Source organism: Coloeus monedula (genome assembly GCF_965178545.1).
Source record: "Coloeus monedula genome assembly, chromosome: 1".
Taxonomy (NCBI): Eukaryota; Metazoa; Chordata; class Aves; order Passeriformes; family Corvidae; genus Coloeus; species Coloeus monedula.
The window spans coordinates 130,623,358-130,647,021 of NC_138781.1; the positions used below are offsets into that span (position 1 = coordinate 130,623,358).

The 23,664-nt window shown below is 42.5% G+C and overlaps 2 protein-coding genes across 2 annotated transcripts; both read left to right on the top strand.

The window, feature by feature from the left end:
* Positions 1-4,062: 4,062 nt before the first annotated feature.
* MRPL53 (mitochondrial ribosomal protein L53) lies at positions 4,063-7,304 on the top strand. The gene is made up of 3 exons (XM_082285433.1): positions 4,063-4,166; positions 5,118-5,230; positions 6,878-7,304. The coding sequence occupies exons 1-3, from the start codon at positions 4,078-4,080 to the stop codon at positions 7,003-7,005; spliced, it is 330 nt and encodes a 109-aa protein (XP_082141559.1). The 5' UTR covers positions 4,063-4,077; the 3' UTR covers positions 7,006-7,304.
* A 10,307-nt stretch (positions 7,305-17,611) lies between these two features.
* On the top strand, positions 17,612-22,889 carry LOC309581332 (fatty acid-binding protein 5). Its single transcript, XM_082295889.1, has 4 exons — positions 17,612-17,762; positions 20,635-20,807; positions 21,767-21,871; positions 22,008-22,889. The coding sequence occupies exons 1-4, from the start codon at positions 17,687-17,689 to the stop codon at positions 22,056-22,058; spliced, it is 405 nt and encodes a 134-aa protein (XP_082152015.1). The 5' UTR covers positions 17,612-17,686; the 3' UTR covers positions 22,059-22,889.
* Positions 22,890-23,664: the final 775 nt, after the last annotated feature.

Below are 23,664 nucleotides of genomic sequence, written 5' to 3' on the forward strand. Positions count from 1 at the left end.
TGCCCAAATGCCATGGGTTAGCATAGTTACAGAAGTGATTCTCTTGCAAAGAGGTGCTTACAGCTTCCTCTATGACTTGACAGAACCTATCAACTGGCTAGTTTGGATATTGGAAACTTTTTAAGCCACTTAAGGAGCTTGACACGCCTCTGTGATCCACACTTAAGAACGAACAAACCCCGAGAAAGCTCTCTCTTGCTTCCGGCCTTGGGACAGGTAACTGGGAGGGGGGCCCGTGAGGCCCAGTGGGCCCAGGCCGGGACACAGCCATCCTGGAGCCGTGGGGCCCCGTTCCATCCTCGGACCCCCCTTAGCCCTGTTACGTGCAGATGGCACAGCCCAGCTCCACACACCCCCCCTCCAGTATGGCCAAAAATTCGTCTGAGGCCCACAGCCTGGCAAAGATCCTGTGACCAACAGCGATAAGCAAATTCCAGCTGCGGGCCCAGGTGAGATTAACCCTTCTAGTGCTGTAAGCTTCCTCCAGAACAGATGAAGCCTGCAGACATCAATCCTCTCCCAAGTCAGAGGAAGAGGGTAACGTGACGGCAAGTTAATAGAGCACCAGAGAGACACCAAAGTCAGTAAAGAAGGAAGAGCTGAAACCCTGAGGGAGGAGAAAGAGGAGATGCTTAGAAGCTGAAATTCTGTTGTAAAGCTATGGTGGTGATGGACTATGATACCTCAGAGTACCCATTGTAATTTCATGAAAGCACGGGGGGGTGGAGTGTTGAAACTGTACTTGTGAGCAAAAGCACCTGTGCTGGAATAAGCAAATGCTGAAGCAGCTGTAATTTGATGAGAAGTTTGAACAGGGAGAGATGGAAGTGATGAGGACTCTTGTTCCAAATCGGAAGGAGAAGACCTCTGTTCCTAGAGATGAAGATGCTCCCAGAGATAGTCCTAGAGAAGAAGATGCTCCCAGAGATAGGTGAAGAGAACCTTTGTTTCTGAACAGCTCAACCTTAAAATGGTACCCCAGTAGCTCAAGATTGGACCCTTGAAAGCAGTTGTGGGAAAAGATGTAAGTCGAGGAAGGGACTCTCACATGCAAGCAGAGAACCAACCCAGGTGGATGTCTCGTGATACTGAAGCCATGAGAGAACTTCTTGTGGAGATGTCTCCATAGCATGAGCAAGAGAGACTCCCCTCCCTAAGTGAACTGAAAAAGGTTATTATAGAAGTGGTAAACTGACTGAAAATCTCAAGGGTTGTCTTTTTACATTGTCAGTGGGAGAAGGGAGAAAGGTGGGGGGAGGAGAAGTGTTCTGAAAGTGTGGTCTGATTTTTTTTCTTTCTTTTATGTCTGTTAATAAACTTCTTTATATTCTTTTAAGTTTTGTGCCTGCTTTGCTTTCTCCTAATTCTTATCTCACAGAAGGAGAATAAGTAAGTAACCGAACCACTACACTAAATTGGTGTTTCCACCTGGTTACAAACTGAACCTGCTACACCAAACCATGGAGAAATTTTCAAGAGTTCTGAACTGTGGGCCTTTCTATAGTCAGAAAACATAACAGAAAATTAAAGCAGTTAAGTGAGAAACAGGAAGAAAAGCAGAAGAATCTTCCCTGCATTTAAGAGATCTGGAATGATCAATGAGAAAAGAGGAAAATTTACTTAGTGTAATTAATACTACAGACCTTTATTTGCGTAACTCATCCTAAGTCTACAGCCTTTCAGTTAACAGATACCTGTTGTATGGTGTTACTGGGAACCTCTCAGACTTCAAAAAATTAAAAATTACTCTGAATAACCAGAGATAGTGTTTTATTACTCCAAACAGATGGCTTAAGGGGAAAGATGCAAATTTTACTGCTGACGATAAAAGTCAAAAAATTAACTGATCTGACCATGGAAAGGAGTAAACAAAATTTTCTCTTCATTTAATTGTGCAAGGTAAGCTAAACATTCTTCTCAAATTACTATCAAAATGAATAAGAGAAAATATAAACCTGTTTTGGTTATTCATATTTTTAAGTCAGTGAGTGCCACAGTACCAACAGTGTGAAGAATGGAGCCTTTAGAAAAATCAGTGACCATTCTTTCTTCCCTTGTCCTTTACTGATGTTATTCCTTCAGTGTTACCATAGAAGCTAATGGAAATTTTGCCACAGATTTTAAATGGAATACATTGAGCTCTTTGTGTTATAATGAAGAAAGAGATGTTGAAATTTCCTAAGTTACTTTTGCCTTCCGAATGTAAAATACTCTATTTACCTGGCCCTGTATCTAAGACAACTGTATAGGAAAAATTCCTATTTAAACCAGCTATTTATTGGTTACAGTGAGGTCTTTTAAAAGGTATCTCATAATAATGTATTTTTTCCATTTTTTTCCACAAGGGAAGACCATTATATATAACATATATTTTATATATATATATATATATATATAATCTTGAGAGAGAAAATAAAAACTTCAAATATTACAGCTATATTAACTCCATTGTGCTTAGTTTTGGTAGTTAATTTCTTGTCTAAACCTCAGAGAAGAGGATGGTTTTACCAAATGACTATGTGATTTTTTTAAGGAAGAGGACCTGGAATAAACAAAGATAAGCTTTTAAAAATAGGTTATCCATTCCAAGAGATGATAGATATTTAATGCAGTTCCCGTAGGTCGGGAGCGTGGGTCTGTATTGAATATTGCATAGAAATTCACAATGAATGCTTGAATGCCTTGGCTGCCGTCCCCAGCCCTCACCCAGATGCCGGTGCTGCGGAGCCATTTGCCAGGGAGGTGCGTGCCATCTAGTGGCACCCGGACACACGGCGACACTGGCACCCAGACGGAGTCACAGAATCAATTAGGTTGGAGAAGACCTCTGAGATCATCGAGTCCAACCTATGGCCAAACACCACCATGTCAGCTACAACATGCCACCAAGTGCCACGTCCAGTCTTTCCAGGGATGGTGACTCCACCACCTCTCTGGGCAGCCCATTCCAATTCCATTACTTGAAGAATTTCTTCCTAATGCCCAACCTGAACCTTCCCTCCTGCATTTTAAGACTATGTACTCTTGTCCTGTCTCTTGTTGCGTGGAAGAAGAGGCCAATCCTCACCTGGCTACACCCCCCTTTCAGGGAGTTGTAGGGACTGATCAGGTCACCCCTGAGCCTCCTCTTCTCCAGGCTTAATTTAAGGGCTGGGAAGCAGCTGCTGGATGTAACCCGTCACAAACGAAAACCCAAATGTGTTCACTTCCAGCAGCAATGCCTCTTGCAAATCTCTCTCCTCCCTCATGTATTGCGAAATATTGCCTCTAATTCATCTTTAGCTGTATTGGCAGCTCCTTAGTGATCCTTATCTTCCCCCTCTACTCCACTCTTTTGAAAACCCACCTGGACTGCTGCATCCAGCTCTGGGGTCCTCAGTACACAAAGTACATTGACCTGTTGGACGGAGTCCAAAGGAGGACCCCTCCTACGAGGAAAGGCTGAGAGTGTCACAGTTATTCAGCCTGGAGGAGATAAGTCTCTGGGGGAGACCTTGTTGTTGCCTTCCAGTACTGAAGGGAACCTACAAGAAAGCTGGAGAGGGACTTTTTACAAGAGCACGTAGTGACAGGACAAGGGGAAATGGCTTTAAACTGGCAGAGAGTGAGATTAGATTAGATTATTAGGAAGAAATTCTTTGCTGTAAGGGTGGTGAAGCACTGCAACACGTTGTCCAGAGAAATTGCGGATGCTTCAGCCTTGGAGGTGTTCAAGGCCAGGCTGGATGGAGCTTTGAGCAACCCGGTCTAGTGAAAGGTGTCCCTGCACAGGGAGAGCGGTTGGAACTAGATGAAATTTAAACTCCCTTCCAACCCAAAACAGTCTATGATTCTCTGACACAGGCAGGTCAGCTCTCCCTCCACAGCGAGGAAGGAGCCTGGCTCTGAGCGCCTCGGGTCATGAAACGGGGGCCGGCGGCCCGCCCAGACAAGGGAGCGCACCCGCGGCCTCCCGCCCCCACGGCCGCGGCACGGACTACAGTTCCCGTGTGCCTGCGGGGCGAGCCGACGCGGCCGCCACCATCCCGCGCCCCTGCGCGGGGGCTGCTGGGATCTGTAGTAGAGGACAGGAAGAAGATGGCGTCTAAGATGAGCGTGGTGCTGCGGCCGGTAAAGAGTATCGTGGTCCGGTTCTGCCCCTTCGAGCCCAACGTGGAGAGCACGAGGTGAGGGGGCTGCGGGGGTGGTCCCGGCCCCGGCCCCGGCCCCGGCCCCGGCCCCGGTCCCGGCCCCGCTCTGTCCGGGCTCCATGTGTGTAGACGCCCCAGCGCCCTCCGTGCGCCCTTGCTGCGCCCTCCCGGGTCGCGGGTTCCGCGCGTCTCCCGGCGGCGCGGGGGCTGGCCTTTGGCACCCAGGGCTCATTCCGTGCTGTGTGCGGAGGGTCTGTGCCCAGCTGGAGACCCTTTCTACAGGCGTCTGCACTGAGCTTTGCCAAAGTGCTCAGTGGGTTGCCCCTCAGTGGCTGATCTTGTAGTGAGGGTATGCAACCAGTCCAGATGCTGGTAACGGGGAAGCGGGGCCACAGCAGCTCCTTTATCCCTGTAATTGCTGGAGATATTTAAGGGATTGTGCTTCTCCAGCGATGTAGGTTCTGTACCAAACAATTGCAAAATGTCGTTTTGCAATGACTTTACAGGCACACCTACTTTTAAAATGAATTTAGTAACACTTAGAATATCTTCAAGCTGCCAGAATAGCAGCTTAAAGTAGCTGTCATGCATTTCAGAAATCTACAGGAGACCAAAGATGCTCATAAATAAATGCTGTCTGAAACCCAAACAAGAGAACATTGGCAAGCAAATGATGTATAAAGAAAAACGAAAATCACTTTGCTGTTTGTTTTATTATTGTGGCTAACCCAGCTGAGAGAAACACAAAGTATATACACTGGAGTTTTACACAGTTCTTTAGTATGCTTTTTACATGTTAGCATATAAGGAATATCAGTTTGGATTTTTAAGAGTGATTCTCTCATAAGAAGTACCTGTCTGAACTTAAGTACAAATCCTGTTTTGTTTATACTTTGTTACCCAGCAATATCAAAATATGCAAATTAGTTTTAGAAATATGCTTTAATTTCTGTCTGCAAGATACTTAATATATTAATATATTTTCAGAAATTTTCTCCAATGCATTTACCATAAAAAAATCCAAGCTACTAATACAAACTGTCAAGTGACTGCTGATGTGAGACATGATGGATCTGAACCAGTTGTAGATGTGACGTTTGGTAAGGAGCTGTTTTTTAAACAAAGAAAAAAACCCTGGGTTTGTGTTGTTGCAGTGTTATTGTATTCTAGATATTTTTTTTTAACTGTGATTTTTTTTTTTTGGCTCTGGTCCATAGCTAGAAGTTGTACAATGGGGAGGAAAAAAGAAAGAGGGTGTCACTAACAGCCTGATGTCCAGATAAATGTGTATATATGTCTCTACTACAGTTAGATCTAAGGGATCTTAGATCCAACAATGACAACTTTGGAGCTGAGTGTACTTTTGTAGTGATGTACTCTCATGACCTTGCAGTCAGGTACAGTTCCAGGAAAGTAAATGTAGCTCTGTTTGTATATAATAATCTGTTTACTTTCTGTAATTTTTTTCTGTTACCTGTGGTGGAGGCATCTCAGTCTTGAGAACAGAAAGTTGAATACCCTTAGTTGCTTATGCAACTGAGTATCTGTAACTTGAAGGAACTGCTCAGATGGGTGAGGCCATACATGTGCAGATGGACCTGCAGAATGAGGTCAACTATGTACAACAAATTTCTTGGTTTCCTTTGAGGGTATAGTGAGCAGGCAGGGAATTGGTGGTGGAAATTTCATCGGTTCTGGAAGCGTCCCAGATTCTAGGCTATGAACAGATGGCTCTAATCTGCTTTTGTCCTTTTCTCTGGCTGCATCTTCTTTCCTGCTGTGCTGTAATGGACCAATATGTCATGTAGCCCATTAAAGTTTTCATTATTACTGATTAGTGCTACCCTTTATCTTTAAACTTCCATATTTTTAGTGAATTGGTGGAAATGTCAAAACTGTTGAATGTTCTTTGTTTTGCTTAGGAAAGTCTACCTGTTGCAATGTTAACATTGCTTGTATCTCTCTCCCCCATGCCTCTGTCTTTCCCATTCTTGTGTTGTATTAAGACTAAAGCAGTAAGGCTTTATGTTTTTTCACAGTGCAAACCCAAAGCAGTTTATTTCATTAATGCCAAGACACCTCTAAACTCTTCATTTTTTAAGAGCTGATTTTTCTCCAGTGAAGTGTTTGTAGCCCTTGCAGTTGGCAAAGATGGGGCTGGAACGTGGACGCTAGGCATGGTATTTCACTATATGGGTTTGGGTATTGGTTTTGTATTTGCAAATCTTGCAAAATAATTAACTTGGGCACAATACTCAACTTCTACTGCTTCCTGCCTGTTTTAAAATAAATTCTTTCAGAATTTTAGAAATCCTAGTGCTGTCTATTTTTTTGCATTATAACCACCAGATTGTGTGAACCAATTTGTTGTTTTGGCTGAAGAAGTATGTTAAATGGACCACAGACTACAAGCTACTAAAATGCTTAGCCATGTGTGCCTTCCAATGCCTTCTTTGCCTTCTCTGAGATGACTTCAGGGGCATAGTATGAGCCATTCTTATCAAATGTGTTCTTACTATAGGCATACCTAGACAAATGTTTCAGATTTTTCAATAATGCAATGCAGAAGTGAAAACTGAATGCATATTGTGTGCAGTTTCTTTGGCTGTGGTGCATAGCCAGGTTCCTTGGTATCTGGAGTACTTTCTAATCAGACAAGACAAACAGGGTATTTGGATTTATATGTACAAAACAACTGCACACTAGAGTAGTTGTCACTTTGTACTTAAGATTTTCTTCATTTACAGCTGATGGAGATCGACTGATAATGAAGGGAGCCAACCTGACGACAGGGGAAATGTTAGCAGCATTGAAGTCCAGATGTAGTGCAAAAGACCTTAAGGAAGAACAGAAAAACAAGAAGAAGCATCCCTGAAGAATGGAAAAACAACTGTGCTTACATCTACATGTGTTAGAAACAGCAGGCTGCAAAAAAAAAAAAAAGGCTTTTCCTCTGCAACAAAATTTGAGATGGCCAAAAGACTTTAAATGTTCCCTGCCTTTCCTTGAAGGAGAACATACTAGATCAACAAATCTTCTAACACTAGTGGGTCAGAGTGGCGTAAGATGCATGAATGCAACTCTCTAAGCAGCTGCATGTTGGACTAATGTCACATGGATTTGCATATCAATGTGAATAATGCACATTAGCTATTAAATTAATACTGCAATGAAGCCAGATCTCTTTGGACATTATTTCCTACAAAATTTCTGTAAGTGTAATGCAAGAAATTTTTAGAGTGGTTATTATTATTATTTGAAAGCTCTTAAATTTATTAAAAATTTGAAGAAAACTTTTAAAAGTACTTATCATTGACTTAGCTGAGGGACAGCAGGCTGCAAATACAGAGTGGTTTTTGTAATACTATGTTTATAAAACATCTTGTGCTAAGTCCCTACCACTTTCTTCCTCTTTTTTTGAAGGAAGTGGGAAATTTGCTAAATGTAAATTTAGCTCAGCAATTAAAGTAACAAGGTAGTGGGACTGTCAACACACAGTAGAGCTACTCATCCTGCATAAAAGTAACTTAAGTTCAGCTCAAAGGGAAAGGTAAGTCAGTTTTTTTGATAATTGGAGAAAAGGGCTGTCTTTGAAGTTCAGTTTTGTAGTGGTTTTGTCACTCACTTTATGGATATGTTATTAAATATTTTATAAAGATCAAAGGGAGAGTTTTATTTGGTGTTTATAGTCCCATGTCCAACCCTATTATTTGTTAAAGTACCTGCTTCGGTGTCTCATCTGTATTGCAAAACTGTGGCTTTGGAAGGGTCCATCTCTCCTCAGGCTGTACAGGTGAAGGTGTCAGCTGCACGTGTTTCATGTGCATCAGTTTTGTTCATAACAAAAACGTAGTTCCAGTTTCAAGAATTGCAGGTGTGGTACTCTTGAGAGGCTTTAGTTCTACCTGTTGTTAATCAGATGCCTGATTTCTCTAAAACTAGTACATATATTTCCAAAGTTGGCAGCAGATTTAGGACACAAATCTGAAAGTAGTTTTACCTTACTTTTGCCAAGATTATTAAATGGACACTGTCTGTTCTGAAAGCAAGATCATTTTAAATAGCACTGTCAAGGTAATTCTTTGCAAGTTCTTCATTAGAATGTTGAAGTCAAGGTGATGTCTTATGCTGGAGAAGGAGAGCTGTGCTGAAGACATTGGGTGTTTCCTGTGTGTTTGCAACAGACAGAAGAGTGTGAGATAAGACAATTCAATGACATTTGGATGTGGGAACAATAGATGTGAATAACTTTATCTGGGATAAATACCTTCTCTGCACTGGAACCCTTTCTTTTATTAGGCCACCAGCTCTTCAGAGTGGTTTTGGGGTGCTGAGCTGCTAAACCTGCTACTGAGCTCACTTATAGCGGAGGGGTTTGAGAACACCGGAAACTGAGAGGATTTTATATCCTGTCAAGCTAGAAGAAGACCAAATTGAAATAGGAATGTTCAAAGGACAGGTTGTTTTATTGTTTTATTTTGTTTTGTTTTTCCCACAGTTTAGAATAACATCATATACTATGACTTTACCTGAAAAAGCTTTGCAGGAAGAGGGAAAATTGTTCAAGAGGAAGACCTATGCAGAATTATTGTTCCCCTGGTTAATCATGTATTCATATGCTCAAAAGCTGTCTTACTGTAATATATCAATGATTTTTGTGATTTTTTTTCTTTCTTTGACAGTCTGTACATCAGTGTATAAAACTCGTATTTTAATGCGAAGTGCCTACATCCATCTTAAATAATCAGCCATCCATAAGTGCTTAAAGAGTAAAACAGGAGTTAAGTAATTAATAATTAATTCTTAATAATAATTAAGTTTTTATAGTGTTTATTTTGGCCCAAGATTAGGACTTACATTTAGCAATAGAAAAGGGAGAAAAATGAAGATCCTAGCAAGCTTTTTATCATCAAAATAAATCCCTTCTGTTGTCAAAGAAAGGTATTTTATTTTTTTGCTTTAGTAGCATGGATAGGCATCCTGCTCTGTAAAAACACACACTTTTGCTAGGTGCTTTCATTTTAATCTACACATGCCCAGCCTTCCTGCTTAGGTTAGGCCAAAGGACTGCAACGTTGCCATTGAGAGATCACCAACAGTTCAGTGGATGAGGTGTAAGCTGGTGCTGGTTTTGCTGTCGGTGCTGGCAGGTGCAGTTTGCAGTGATAAAGCTCTGATACGTTTTGTGCATGAAAAAGAAGTAATGACTGGGCTTTTAATATGCAACATGTAAAGCAAAACCTACAGGATAGAAAAATCACACTAAAAACGTGCATCCTCAAGACTACAAGATACTGGAGTGATATAAACAAGCAAGATGGGCAAGAAGGCACTCCTCTGATGATTATTATGCTAATATGTAGAAAATTGCTCTCCCTGTACCATGGAGATAAAGGTAGGAATTTATTTTTCAAGTACGTTAAAGATAATCTGTAATGACTTTCTTCCCTGAGCGTTCAGATAGCTTTGCTGCAGGCTGCTCCTACACTCAGCTCCTGCTGCTGATTGACTGAAACAAAGCTCTGACATCTTCCTGACATGCACAGGCCAGTGCTGGGGATGTACAGGGTATTAAGGTCACTCATGCAGAACAAAGCGTGTCTGGGTGAGCATTGACTTTGCATGTTGTTATTCTTTAGCCCACTAATCTTGATTGCTGTATCCCACCAAAAATGTGGGTGGCTGCCCAACTATAAAAGGAACTGGAACAGGCCCTAAAAAACTGGGATTGCCTAAATGCAAACACCGTGGCCATGTAGGGTGTCTGATAGCAGTTGATGACATTAAAATGGCTACATCTCTAATGCCTGGAGATTTAACAATTATTAGAATCATCTTAGATCTTTTCATTTTGTACAAATACCTATTTATTTAGACATTCTTATCAGTGCATAGGGAAAATAGTCCTGAAATGGATGAATATGCCATTCAGATAACACAACCTGGCTGAGGTACTCCCTTTTCAATCTCTGCAGCATTGTTTCTAGAAAAAGATAATGGTGTTTCTATTAAAGATTTCAAATAGGAGCAGCAATGTTAGTGAACGTTGCAAGTTCTTCACCTCTGCTTGTTTGAATTCTAAATGATCAAGGAGTTTATATGGTGTAAGGAAGCCAGAAAAACCCCTCGGAAGTTGAATATCCTAGGACTGTATTTAACAGTTCTCAAGATGCTTGGTTTCAAATGTATCTCCTACACCTGTATACACTCCGTGCAGTTTTAAGAACTGCTGGCTCACTGCCCACCTCACCAACTCTATGTGCAACCAGTTTCCCTGGATGCAGGCCCTGCTTATCCACTGAGTGGCTTGGAGTCACATGGAGACTGACATGTTGCCTATCAGTGATGCCTCTTCCAGATGTGCTTTTCTGCCTTCTCCATCTCCTGGCCTAGTAGTCTTTTTCCTTACTGGTTGTGTTTGATCTCGTCCTGTCTCCCCTTTTCCCCTTGGAAATCCTGAGTCACTCTTTTGAGCCCTTTTTATTGTTTGCCAAGAGTGTGCAGTAGCTTCAAGCAGCCAAGGTACTCTGCTGCTGGTAGACCGCTCCATGTTCTCTGCTTCCTGCTCAGCCTTGCTCTGTAAGCTGATAAATGTTAGGATGGAGCAGCATGAACAGGTAGAAGTGGTACTTTGCTTTGATTAACTTAACAAAAAATGTTCTTTACATTGAGCTGGTGTTCTCAGGATTTTACAAACTAAGGCTGTGCCCAGGGACAGATGTTAGGAGTGTGAAGGCAAAGGAGCTGCTGACCTGTTTTGATCATGTCTCTTGAAGTTCCAAAGTGGTACTTGAAAGCAGAGTTAAGGCAAGCCTAGAGATTCTGCTTGACTCAAAGTGGTTTCCTAGGTACTGGCAGTGTTAATAGCAGAGGTTAATAGCACATCAAAGGAGATCTTTGCATTGTGCTTCACTGGAAGAGGTGTTTGACTTGTTTCCATGTGAAGATTTCTTCCAAGGCAAAATAGCTGGAAAAGTGGACCAGCAGATCTGTTTGTGAAGGGAATGCTTGGTCAATAGGAGCAAAGCCTGGGAAAGACATCCTTAGTGGACAGATTTTCACAACTCAGACTGACAGTCTGCAGGAAGTTCAGAGGACAGGTAGGAGGCAAAGCAGCAGGTTTCTTCCTTACTCAGGCACTACTCCTCTGTTTCTTTTGAACCCTCCACCCCTTTTGAACAGGGACCAGCTTTACTGTAAAAATAGCATGGTCAGCATGAAAAGCCAGCAAGTTTGTCCTCTCTATTTATAGTTATTTATTTTTTTATTTATAGTTCTCTTTTTTTGTAGTTCTTGCATGGATGCTTGGAATTGTCTTTTCACTATTGGGGAATCTGAGTGGTTCAAGCCACTTGCATGAATAAAAGAAACAAATATTTTCATGGAGTTTTTGAAGTATCTTTTAATAGATGAAGATTTATAGAACTTGACTTCAAAATCCACTGGTCAAATGAATTTCAGAGTATTTACTGGGAATGAGAAATTTAAGAATCAGATGATGACTTCTTCCTTTCCTTCAAATAACTAGATCGGTATCAAGTTGAGCTGCACATAAAAGAAAAGGTGGCAGAATCAGTACCAAAAACTTGGCAGAAGCATAGGAAAAAATCTGCAATGTAATTTCTTACTTTCTTACAGAGTTTCTCTGGTCTAGTCGTTAGATATGTAATATCATATCTTGAGATGGAATCAGGGATGTAAACCCAAATACTGTGAGACTTTTCAGGTCTAGAAAAGCAAACTGGAAAATACCTGCTTGTCCTGCATGGTTGCTTGAGATGCCTGAGGCAAGAATTTTCTTAGAAGACTTTTGAACACAAGTCATGTAGTCAACCCTCTTGGCAAAGTTAGCATGTTGGCAATGAGAATGGGATAATAGTAAAAACGAGCTTTAGCTTCCAAAGGGCTTTCCCCAATGTTATTCTACAGTCCATGAAAAAGGAGGTCTTGACAGGTGAGTCAGAACTGGAAGCTAACACACTGAGCGGCGCCCTGGAGAGCCTCTCTCTTCCTGCTGCGTGCAGATGTGAGGAGGCTTGTGCTGTTTGGTGAAAAGGAACCCCCATCAACAGCGCCCCAGGTGCTTCACACCTAAGCTCTTGCCACCCCACAATGAAGTCCTTTGGGAGCCCTGGTCAGGTAGACAGCCTACACGTTATTGCTAGCACCCTAGTACACGATTTTGGTCAACAGGAAGAGGAGCAATTGCAGCCTCTCTCCAGCTCTCCTGGGAAAGGTGTTGGTATCCACATCACAGTGAGAAGACCTTCCCTCTGTAGAGTGTGAGTGTCAGGCTCTGCCTGTCATATTTCTGTACGATGATGCTCTCCTTTGTAACATCCTGAGTATGAAAAGTATGGTTATAACTCTAAATGAAACCTTGTTTTTTTCCTGAGGTTCCCTTTACAGTGGTTGATCAATATACTTAGTAATGGAACTCTACTTATGATATGCAATCAAAGAAAAAAGCTAAAGCTTTATATACCCTTTTAAAATCTAGCGGGTACATCTGTACTTTATTGATTCCAAATTTCATAATCTAATTACTCATCATTGGTAGAAATATTTGTTTTATCATTATCTGTTCCAAATAATTTTGACATTCTCTGTCCTTGCCCTTATGTCCTTACTGTTCCAGACCACACAGAAAGGACAAAACGCTGGTTTTTATTTGTCTTTATTTAAAGAGATATCATTTGGGATGATTTTTTTGTACATCTGAGGTTTCTAAAAGCCATGCCAGAGTATTTGCTTTCTGAAAGTCTTACCTGTGACCAGGTATTTCCTGCTAATGTGCTTTTGTTTATGTGGATCAAAGGCTTTTTCAGTGCTAAAACTACAGCTATGGAAGATTTGTAGTCACCCTGATCTCTTTTTTAGCATTGTAATGACTATGCTGATTATAAATTCTGAAGATAAATAAAAATATTTTTATTCTAATTTGTGGATGTTTGCTATTCAGGGAAGATGCTGCTGCTAAATAAAAGGGCTTTTCAAAGCTTCCAAAGTTAGGCACAAGCTCACATATCTGCAGTCACTGTGACCTGGGCTGGATCTGACATCAGATCATTTTTGTCCAAAATGAGGAAAATGAAGCCCGGAATCCTCTTTTAAGTCACTGCAGGCTTCTGGAGCTTTCTCCCTCATCACTGAGGCAGGCTACAATCAGTGAGCTGTGACACCATTGCCACAGTAAACCTTGCCCTAGAAGCATTTCCCTTTAACCTTGCTTTGAACGTGCTGCTGACAACGTAGAAGAGCTGGTCTCAGGCTGCCGGCGCGCTAATTGCATTATGGTAATGCTCTGTGGCATGAGGAGCGCCGCGGCGCTGGTTGGCTTGGCGCTGAACGCCGGCACACGTGAGCCTGTCCACCCCGACAGCTGGCTACCCGGGCCACAGGCAGCAGTCTCCAGATCCACAGCAAGGATTCTTTGGACCCATGCTCCATGCTGCAGAACAAAATGGCTTTGTTTTGACTTAAAAACAGATGTATTACACAAAGCTCATTGGTAAAACAGAAGCTGTGCCCAGCTCTTTAGCTCAGAGGTAATGAAATGCTGATATGCTGGGAGATCTTGTGCATATTGACATACAAAGGAAAACTTGCAGGTTCATGTGTCGTTGCTTCATAATCCCTGGTCTAGTATTGCCCAAGCAACCATCTCTTGAGTGGCAAAGCTTCCCTAGGCCAGCTAGGCAACTGTAGCACGTGTTTCATCATGCCTGCCCAGTGATGACATGGCTGGGAAGGGAAAACCACACTTGTACAACAAGGAAACAGAAACAAAGCTGTGCTACCTATGCAATTTTTCCCATCCATGCCTTGGGGGTGAGTAACTATTATTCATGGACTGCTTTAACTTTTTTCCACAGCTAGGGATAGGCTGGAGAGTAAAATTTGGGCAGCAATGTCCAATTCTTCTGACAATTTTTTAAGGTGTTCTCAAGAGGTAATCTTACCTACAGGAAGCCTACCACTTAGAAAAGGCAGTCTATATGCATAATATATCTGTATATTAGAAGGAAAGTGAGATCGTCCCTTACACAGTAGAGCATAGTGCTATCAGATTGGTTTCCCTCCAAGTTAAACATATGGGCAGTTTAATGAGTAAACGTCTAGGGAAAAAGTTACACCTCCTATGGAACCTGATTAGCGATATGTTCCAGATGAGGAGGTGGTACTCTGCCCTGCCCAAGCAGCAGGAATTGTGGCTCCAAAAGACAAAATATGGCTTAGCTTGCATGCAGTAGGTGAATCTATGGCTACGTGAAGAGAAACCTCAAACACTGCTGGCCAGAGCTTTCCAGCTCCCACGTCAGATGAAGCATCACTGCATGACACACACCTGCCCAAAGGAGTAGAATGAAGGTCTCTGTGCACTTTTTTTGCCTTGGTCTTTTTTTTTTTTGCACTTGGTAGTGAAGAACTGTAATATCCTCCCCTCCTACAAGGTGCAAGGGTTTGACTACCCCAGGAAAGCATTCACCCTGGTTAGGCCCAAGCTGCCAAGGTGGTGGTTGCTCCTAGATGTGGCTACGTGCTTGCCGTGCAGCTTATTTCCTCAGAAAAATTTACACTTCTCATTGTAAATTTGATTCTCCTTTTCTTGGACAATATATGTCCAATGTGGAAATGAGCAAAACTTCAGAGAATTTATTCTGTCTGCACTGAAACGGTAATATATGGCATAGGAATTCAACACTGTCCATAGGTATGCATGTATTTGCTGCTCCTCTTTTCTTATATCTAAAGAGGAGACTACACAAACACAAAAGGTCTGATTGTGATGTCAGCCTCAAACCAGGCAGAATTGAGATTTACTGGGATGAATCCCTGTGGCTCAAGCACCTCTGGATATCTGAACCTTTTAGTTTGCCTGCCAAAGTAGGAGCCATATTTGGCAAATATATACTGTACTGTCAAGATGAGAAACAATGTATATTTTGTAGCCCAGGCCACTTGTACCTTACCCAGAATGATACATCTCTGGTCCCTATTGTTACTTTATTTGCTATATGGAAAGTTTCAGCACTATTCTGTTTCAAAGGAGATTTGAGCTGTGGCATTGACGATAATGTAATCCAATAATCCATATTCATATATGGATTGATTAATTTGTAAAACATTAGAACTTTGTAAGAATTGAGTGAGATTTTTCACTGTATCCTAACAATCTGCATTTCAGAAAAGAGAGACAGGAGTCTCTTTTCTTCTTATGTTTTATATGAATTTAGGATGCCTAGACCTGAAAAATTTGTAAGGAGAATAAATCAGACCAAATGACTTGTGGGAGGATTCAAAGCTGTAGCAATGTTGTGCACAGGTAGGTAACTGGATCTTCAGGTACTTCAGATCCAGGAATACTGTCTCACCACTAGATGGAAATAGTGGATTTTACTTCTGCTGCATTATCAGCACTTATACCTGACTACCATTTGCATATCATAAGCCATCTACAGGCAGCACTGCAGAAATGTGGATCCAGAACTATTTGCTAGTGTACATGGAGTAAAGCCAAGGTTTCTATTTCTAGAAATTGTCCTTGCTTTACAAGACTGAAGGCTTCCTAATTCCTGAAGGATGATTCTATTTGATCCCTAATCTACTGGCTTTTCATTTATCCTTTCTGTAGCCGACCAGAGAACTGCAGGATGGACAGCATGTTGGTTTAACTATCATGAATTAGTCAGGAAACATCACCCTAATTTAACATTTACTCTGAAATCTCTTACATGAGACAGACAGACAGACACACACACACACACACACACACACACGATTACAAAAAAAAAAAGTGGAAGAATGTTGAAAGTCTTGTGTTTCAATGTACCTACTTAATAACACAAAAAAGAAGCAATGTGGCTTGCTGTCTTATGAGCAGACACTATAATGTTGTTTGCATACAAAAACATGCATATAGTCAGAGAAACAGAAAGTAATTAAAGATAGCTCTGTAGGGAAGGATAGTTAGAGGAATTAAAAAAACATGTTAGTTCAAAAATTATCTGTTTATTTTGTGTATGACAAATCTGACTTTCTACAAAAAGCCAGAAACTTCCAGCTGCTCTGTGAAGTTGTATCACAGCAAAGCATAAAGGAAAAAGTCTTCCTTGCTCCAAAACATTTGGCTTTATGGCACCTTCTCATATTGTGAAATGCTGGAACCAGCACAGGACCTACCTTGCTGTCTTCTATGATTTTGACACCTTTATCTCAAATTCCTTCATGAAGGTACTAGCAGAGAAGTGTAGTAACAGTTACTGCATAAAAAACCCTCCAGATACCAGATGTATCTTCACATTTCTCCTTTTCCAGACAGGAGAAAGTAGCTCTGGGTTTAATCCAGTGTGGTACAAGGCCAAAAGAGGCAGAGATTGGCATAACCCTGATGTTGGAAACAAATTTTTGGGGTACGTTGGAATCAGGATTTTTGTTGTGACTTAGAAATATCAGCTTCCTCACAGAATAGGGCAATAAATCTCTCCACTCACCTGACAGAATTTGATAAAAGATTGGTCCAAACCTCACAGGGCATGTTGACGAAGTATATTTTATGATGGTACTTCTGTGCCAGTGTACAGTAGTGGCAGCTGCAGTGTTTTCCTTTAAGAAGTAGGAATTGCAGTTCAATATGGACTAAAACCAAGATGTCATATATCCATTTTTTCAATGCTAAGGCATGAGGTTGCATTCAGGCTTTGATTTTTCTTGTGTACTGCAAACACACACATTAGTTCTGTATTTTGATTGATTTTGTTTGCTAAACTGACCCACAGTGTGTATGTAGCAGGCTACTTCCCGGGTTGCAGCAAGCTATGGATTGCTGTAGTTCAATGTGTGATGTACCAGTGGGATTTGGGAGTTGTTGGGAAGGCTGGAAATCAAACCCAATAAACTGCTTTGGGATGCTGATGTCTTACTGCTCTGTCCCTGTGCCATATGATGCTACTCTGTTCCTGAATTATCTTTCAAAAAAGCATGACATGTAATAAACGGTGTAATTTAGCATTGAGAGTCTAAGCAGGAGCTCATGGGCACCGGCACTCAGCACACTGGACTCTTTCACCACGCCGGATGGAGTTTGTATTTGAAGGAGCGTTTAGGCCACAACATCCTCAGGGGGACAGCTCTGGCCGTGTCTCACCGTTCCTGGGCGTTCCCGTGCTGGTGTGCAAAGAGGGGTTGCAGTATGTGTGTGGGTGTGTGTGAGCGTGTGCGTGACTGTGTGCATGTGAGTGTGAGTGTGTGAGTCTGTGTGTGTGCGTGTCCGTGTGCGCGTGTGTCTGTCTGTCTGTCTGTCTGTGTGCATGTGTGTGTGCGGGCGTAGGGCGGGCACTGCCGCGGCGTGCCCGCTCTTGCCGCCGCCGCCGCGGGCGGGACTCGCCGGGCGGGGGCTCGGCGGGGAAGGGGCCGGGGCGCGGCGGGAGCCCCATTGGCTCTTCCCGGCAGCACATGTTGCCGGCCCCGCTATAAAGGCGGCCGCGGCCTCATTGCAGCCCGTCCTTCTGCCTTCACGTTTCTACAGGGACGCCGCCAGCTCCAGTGCCGCCGCCATGGCCATCGACGCGTTTTTGGGCAAATGGTGCCTCGTCTCCAGCGAGGGCTTCGAGGAGTACATGAAGGAGCTAGGTAAGAAGCCGGCGGCTCCCCGCCCCCGGGAGGGAGGGATGGATGCTGGGATGCCGCCGCGGGGATGTGCTGTCGCTGCCGGCCGCGAGGCTCTGTCCAAGGTCCGCGGAGAACGCGGTCCCGGAGCCGGGCCCGAGGGTGGGATGCAGCCCGGCCGTGAGCCAAGGGTGGGCGGCGGCTGCGGGGGTGATGCCGGGATGCTCCGGGATGCAGCGCCGGGGGCTCCGCGCCCTCTCGGCTCCTGTAAGGGATCGCTGGCCGGCAGCAGACCTTTCCTCCCGGGAGAGCTGCCGCCTCCGGCTCCGCGTCCTAAAGATGTCAGCGAGCCTTTTTGCACCGTAATTGTTGTGAGGCAGGTATCAGCACCAGCAGGCACCTTCCCGCCGCCCAGCGCTGCGCCCTCCCCGCCGCCGCCTCCCTCCGCAGCACCCGGGATTACCAGCCGGTGCCAGCAGCCCGGCTGCGATTAGGCCGGTTCGCTCCTCCCTCTCCGGTAATGCCCGGGGCGGGGAGCCGGGGCTGCCCGGCGCGGGGGCTGCGGGGGGCTCGGCGCTGCCCTGGCCTGGACGGTGGCGGATGCAGCACGGCAGCGCTGTGCCGGAGCTGGGCTGGTTCACCTCGCCTGGGGCGGCCGCACACAGACCTGCTGAGCCGGGGCTGCCTCCCCGTGGGGTCACCTTGGGTGTCTCCTCCCGAGAGAGCCAAACTGGATCAGCTGCCTGGGGGTAACCGGCAGCCGGCTGCCCTGCCGGAGGCTGTTTGCCTCCTTTCTTCTGTGCTTTCTTCTGTGGGTTGTGGCACCTTTATCTCAGGGGGATGGTCCTGGCTTGTTATCCCTGCGTCCAGGTTGCCCTACATTTTGTAACACGAAGTTACTGGATGAAGAACACACCTAACAGACCAGGAGCCTCATCTGTAAGCTCAGATTTACCACTTTCCTGTGAGCATCCTGGCTGGCAGGTGATAGATACCTGGCAGTGTCTTTATAGCCCAGGAGCTATTATTTTCTGCAGTTTATTCACTGATGAAAGCCATGATATTTTCTCAAGAGGCAGAAGATGTAGCCTTATCTTTAGAGAGAGGAGAAGAAGTAATTTAGGTCTTGTGCTCTTCCTGTAAAATACAAAAGGCATCGCTGCATTTACACTCTGCAGACAGTGGTGGCTGCAATTACATTTTGGGAGGCCTGTCAGTGATAGGTATGATATGAGACAGCCTTCTGGACTGAACCCTTTGGGAGACTTTGGAGGAAATTCAAGAATTTTAAGCTCAGCTTGGTTGAGCCATGGATTAAGATGCCTTGGTGTTTACGTCCAATGGCCAGACCTAGGCATCTGCCAAGTTGCAACTTCAAAGCAGAAATTAAGTGCTGCGACTGCAGAGCACCTCCCATGTGTAGGCAGCAACTGACTGTTGTTTGGTTTAAGATTTAAATCATAAACCAGTCACTTTTCCCTTTTACATTTGCAATTTAGGCAATTAAATTTACACCAAGTCACGTTTTAGGAGCCAGTCATTTACTGGATTTCACCCTCGCTGCCTGCTTGTGAAACTCTCTGCCTTTGATCCTATTGACGCACCATAAATGAGACCATGCAGATTCTTCTCATTCTGTGTAAAAGAACATTTGAAGACAAAGGAGTTGGAATTTCACTTCTTGCCATACAGAAGACATGCAGCTCATCTCTGTTTGGCTGGATCCCAAGCTGTAGCTGATCAAATAACTCTCATTACTCTGGCCTGGATGGCAGCGACAGAGTGTGTGTGGAGGTTACTGTGGCAATAATTTCCAGTTCTGATCAGAAAAGCTGGATGAGGATGACTGGTTTTTTTTCTCTGTGAACTCAAGCTTAAGCCTCTGTCCTGGAATCTCATTTGAGTCTGGAGAAGCAGTGTGTGGAAAGTACTTAATTTCCCTCTCGGGGACTCAGCCCTTACCTGCAAATACCAGGGCAGTGCTGTGCTGATACCTGACAACATTTTTTTAACTACACCAGTTGCAGAACCCAGGCACTCACTGACTTGGTGGCACTTTCTGCCCCATTTGGTTGCATATCAATTCATGGTTGAGATCTGCACTTACCAGTTTGATGGATTCCCGTTTGTTGCTCGCTACTCTCTTATTTGTATTTTCATCCTTCAGATCAAAAAGATTTAAGCAAACCCCTCAAAGAGTGCATGCAGGGCTGAAGCAGGGTGAATCTGAAAATGAAGAGTTTTGAGGGCTGCTGTCTCCAGATCATGAATTTCCAGCCATTCGCAAATTGCTCATTTTGCTCATTTCTCTGTCTTTTGCATATATGTGTAAGCACTGGTTTTTATGATAGTGATTTTCTAATTCACAACTCCATACTTTGTAAACAGGATGTAAAATATGAAATTTAATTAAAAATGGCATGTTTGCAATGGTGTATGAAGTAATTGAAGGGTATTTATTGATATAAGTTGAAAGTAAAGTGGATTAATCTGTCAATTAAAAATAATTTGTAGAATTTTAAAGTGCTCAGAATTTGAAGAGAATAATTTTATTTTTGTTTAATCTTTTGTGTTTATTTTCCTGTTTGCTATTTATTTCTGTTTGAAAAAAAAAATCAGTTCTGAGTTTTGGGAAAGCTACAAATCCTCTAGAGGGCAAAATAAATTTAACTTTAACTATCTGAGGAAACAAAAGAGTAACTCTGCAAATAAGCTTTTTTTCCTTCCTCCTCTGTGGAAAATTTAAAACATCCTCTTTCTTTGTGGCTCTTGAGCTTTGATTCTCAAGTGTACTTAAGTGCCTAATTAAATGGGAATTAGGTATTTGAATTCTTGTGTGGCCCTAAGCCTCAGGGTTTAACTGACTTTGTGACACTCTGTGCCTCTCGCCTTGCAGGTGTGGGTATGGCTATGAGAAAAATGGGAAGCATGGCCAAACCAGACGTTTACATTATTAAGGATGGGGACACAATCACCATAAAAACAGAAAGCACCTTCAAAACTTCACAGTTCAGCTTCAAGCTTGGTGAGAAATTTGAGGAAAATACATTAGATGGCAGGAAAACTCAGGTCAGTATACTGGACTTTCTGTTGAAAAAATGCAATTCTTTGTGTGTTTTACAGAGAGAGGTGCTATTTTAAAATCAGTTTTTACATACACACTAACAGTGCTTTATTTGATGAGCAATTGTCTCTGTAAGTCTCATTGAAATATTTTTTTTTAAACCTGGATTAAGCAAATTCCAAAGAGGGAAAATGCTGAAATCAATAGTCTTGTGTATTTTGCTGTTTTCATTTTGTAGTAGAAGCATTTTTTTTTTAGTAAAACTAACAGACCTCTAAATCCCTGTTAAAGCCAAATGCCACTTCATCCTCAGTCTGTGGAAAAAAATGCCATTGATGTTTAATCAGAGGCAATTCAGCCCTAGGGTTAACCTTTCTGCTCTGTCTCTTATTTGCATAACAAGAGAGCCTGGTTCAGTGTGGGGTGGGATCATAGACAGCAAGGCAACCATGTGAATTACAGTCATTAAACTCCAGTTTTAGAAGGCAAAGCATTTCTCCTTGCACCAAGTAGGGAGAATATTTATCCCAAAGGAGGTAAAACACAAAGGATACATCTCATTTCCTCGTGTAAGTGCTCTGTTTATCACCCCCCTCCCTCCAGCCCCACACTTTCAATTCATCTATTACTGCAAGATCAGATAAATGCTACACAAAAGCTCAAAGCCCATGTAACAAAGATGAACAGAGAACATCTTCTGTTCCTGTTAATTGAAATTGTGGGTCAAAGGTCTGTCTGATGCGGGAATGTGTCAGAGCAGTGAGCGAATGAGCAATGAGTTACTTACAGTAAGAAGAGGATCAATAAAATGTTTAAGATAATTTCTCCCTTTGTAGTTGTCAATGATAAAATTACTATTGAATGAGATGGGGTGGGAATCTTTTAGTTGGAATAAGGTGTTGGAAAGCCTCAGTGCTGACCAAATGTCATGGGGAAAATACTGATGGTCAGGTTCTTCTTTCAGACCCTTGTCAGCTTTAAAGATGATGGGTCATTGATTCAAGAGCAGGAATGGGATGGCAAGAAGACCACAATAACAAGGAAGCTAGTTGATGGACAATTGGTGGTGGTGAGTTCAGTCCCACTTTCTGGTCCCCAAGTGCTGCTAGTTGGTAGCCTGAAATGTAACTCTAACAGGTGGGCTTTTTTCCCCTGTTAATCTGCACTGAGAGGTAGATTAATAAATCCATCTCTTTATCTTCTAGGAATGTGACATGAATGGTGTCAAGTGTGTTCGAGTCTACCAGAAAGCATGAGGACATCTTCAGGTTCAGTAGGAACTTGCTGCAAACAACTCAGTTCAGTGGACAGAGCTCCTTTTCACTCCATTTTTTCCTTTTCCCTGTTTTCTAGTATTTCAATGGACTGAGTAGCTGAGTGCAATTCTTTTTAAAAGCCGTGATGTAACTATTATGTAACTATTCTGAACTTAGACTATTAAATAAAATTGTCGAATATATGAAGTGGAAATGTTGTTACTATAGTGGAATTTTAAGTGAGGTTTTATTAAAAAAACAATTTGGTTTTAGGCTTTACTACAATCTGCCTTTCAGCATGAGACAATATATGGCAAAGAACAGTTAATAGTAAGCTGAATTTTGACCAACATCCTTACTTTTCTAAGATAGTCAAATCTGAAATTGAAACAACTCCAGAGCCCAAACTTTGAATTTTTTTTTTCTAACTTCCATGTTACAAAGTAACTAGAATTGGGCGGGTATAAGTGCGAAATAAGTTTAGTTGGTGTTTAAGTAGAGGAATGGATTTTCAGGGTTAGTTTGGTTTTTTGTATTTTGAACCCACAGTTTTCTATATATATATATATACCAGTAAGCCAATGAACATGATAAGTCTAAGCAAGCACATACACACCTTTTGGAAAGGAAGCCTTATTTTAAGAAGACTTTTCCTAACAAAACTCTTATTCCATGTCTAGGACTATTCTAAAAATTCTTAACCAAAAGCTACTGAATCACTGCCTAAAACTTAAAGCCTAATTTTATTTTATTTTTTTAAAAACTTGTTTGAAACACCTAGCAATGGAGTTATATGCTTTGAAGTGCCATAATAAATAATCAGAAATATCAGTGTCTTGACTATTGCTTTTACACTGGTTGGGAAACAGAACCTGTACCGCTACTATTCTTCCAAAGAGATGTCAGATGAGACAAAAATTAAGAAGTTTTAGGTGAATTTCTGTGATACCAGACAAGCATGTCCTAAAAGTGAAACCATTTGGTGACAGGAACGTTTCCATGAATTCGGGAGCCTGGGGAATCATGCGATTGCACAGTTCCTGTTTGCTGCATCTGTCATTGGAGAATCAATTGCTGCTTCTGATATTTTAGCTGCTCAGTGCATGTATCATATTACTGAGCTTAGTCAAATAGAAAAATCTGTTATTTTGTGTTCATTCTGCTAACCATGGAAAATGACTTCTTCCATGATTTTGGACCATTTATTCTTTTCATAATTTTATGACTACTTATGAGTCATCCCTTTACCTCTGTCATCTGAAAGCATTTCTTGCTGGGGATTATTTCTTGCAATTTCTTTCCATGGCTTCTTTTTGAGTTGTCATTTTTCTTATTATTTCCTAGCAATATTTGTTCCTTGTTTTAGTATGAACCCTAAAGATATAGGCTATATTCTTATAAAGACATTAGAAATGGAAGGAATCTACCCATAGAAGTAATACGGAAAACAAACTGATCTGATAAGGGACCTACAACATGTCAGGTCAGAAAGACACTAAACAGCAGCAGTAGAATGGGTGCAGCAATCCATGGTGGAGGTGTGATATGAAAATCCTGCCTCCCTTCCTAAAGAGACAGAGTTAATGCCTTCAGCTGGGCATTATGC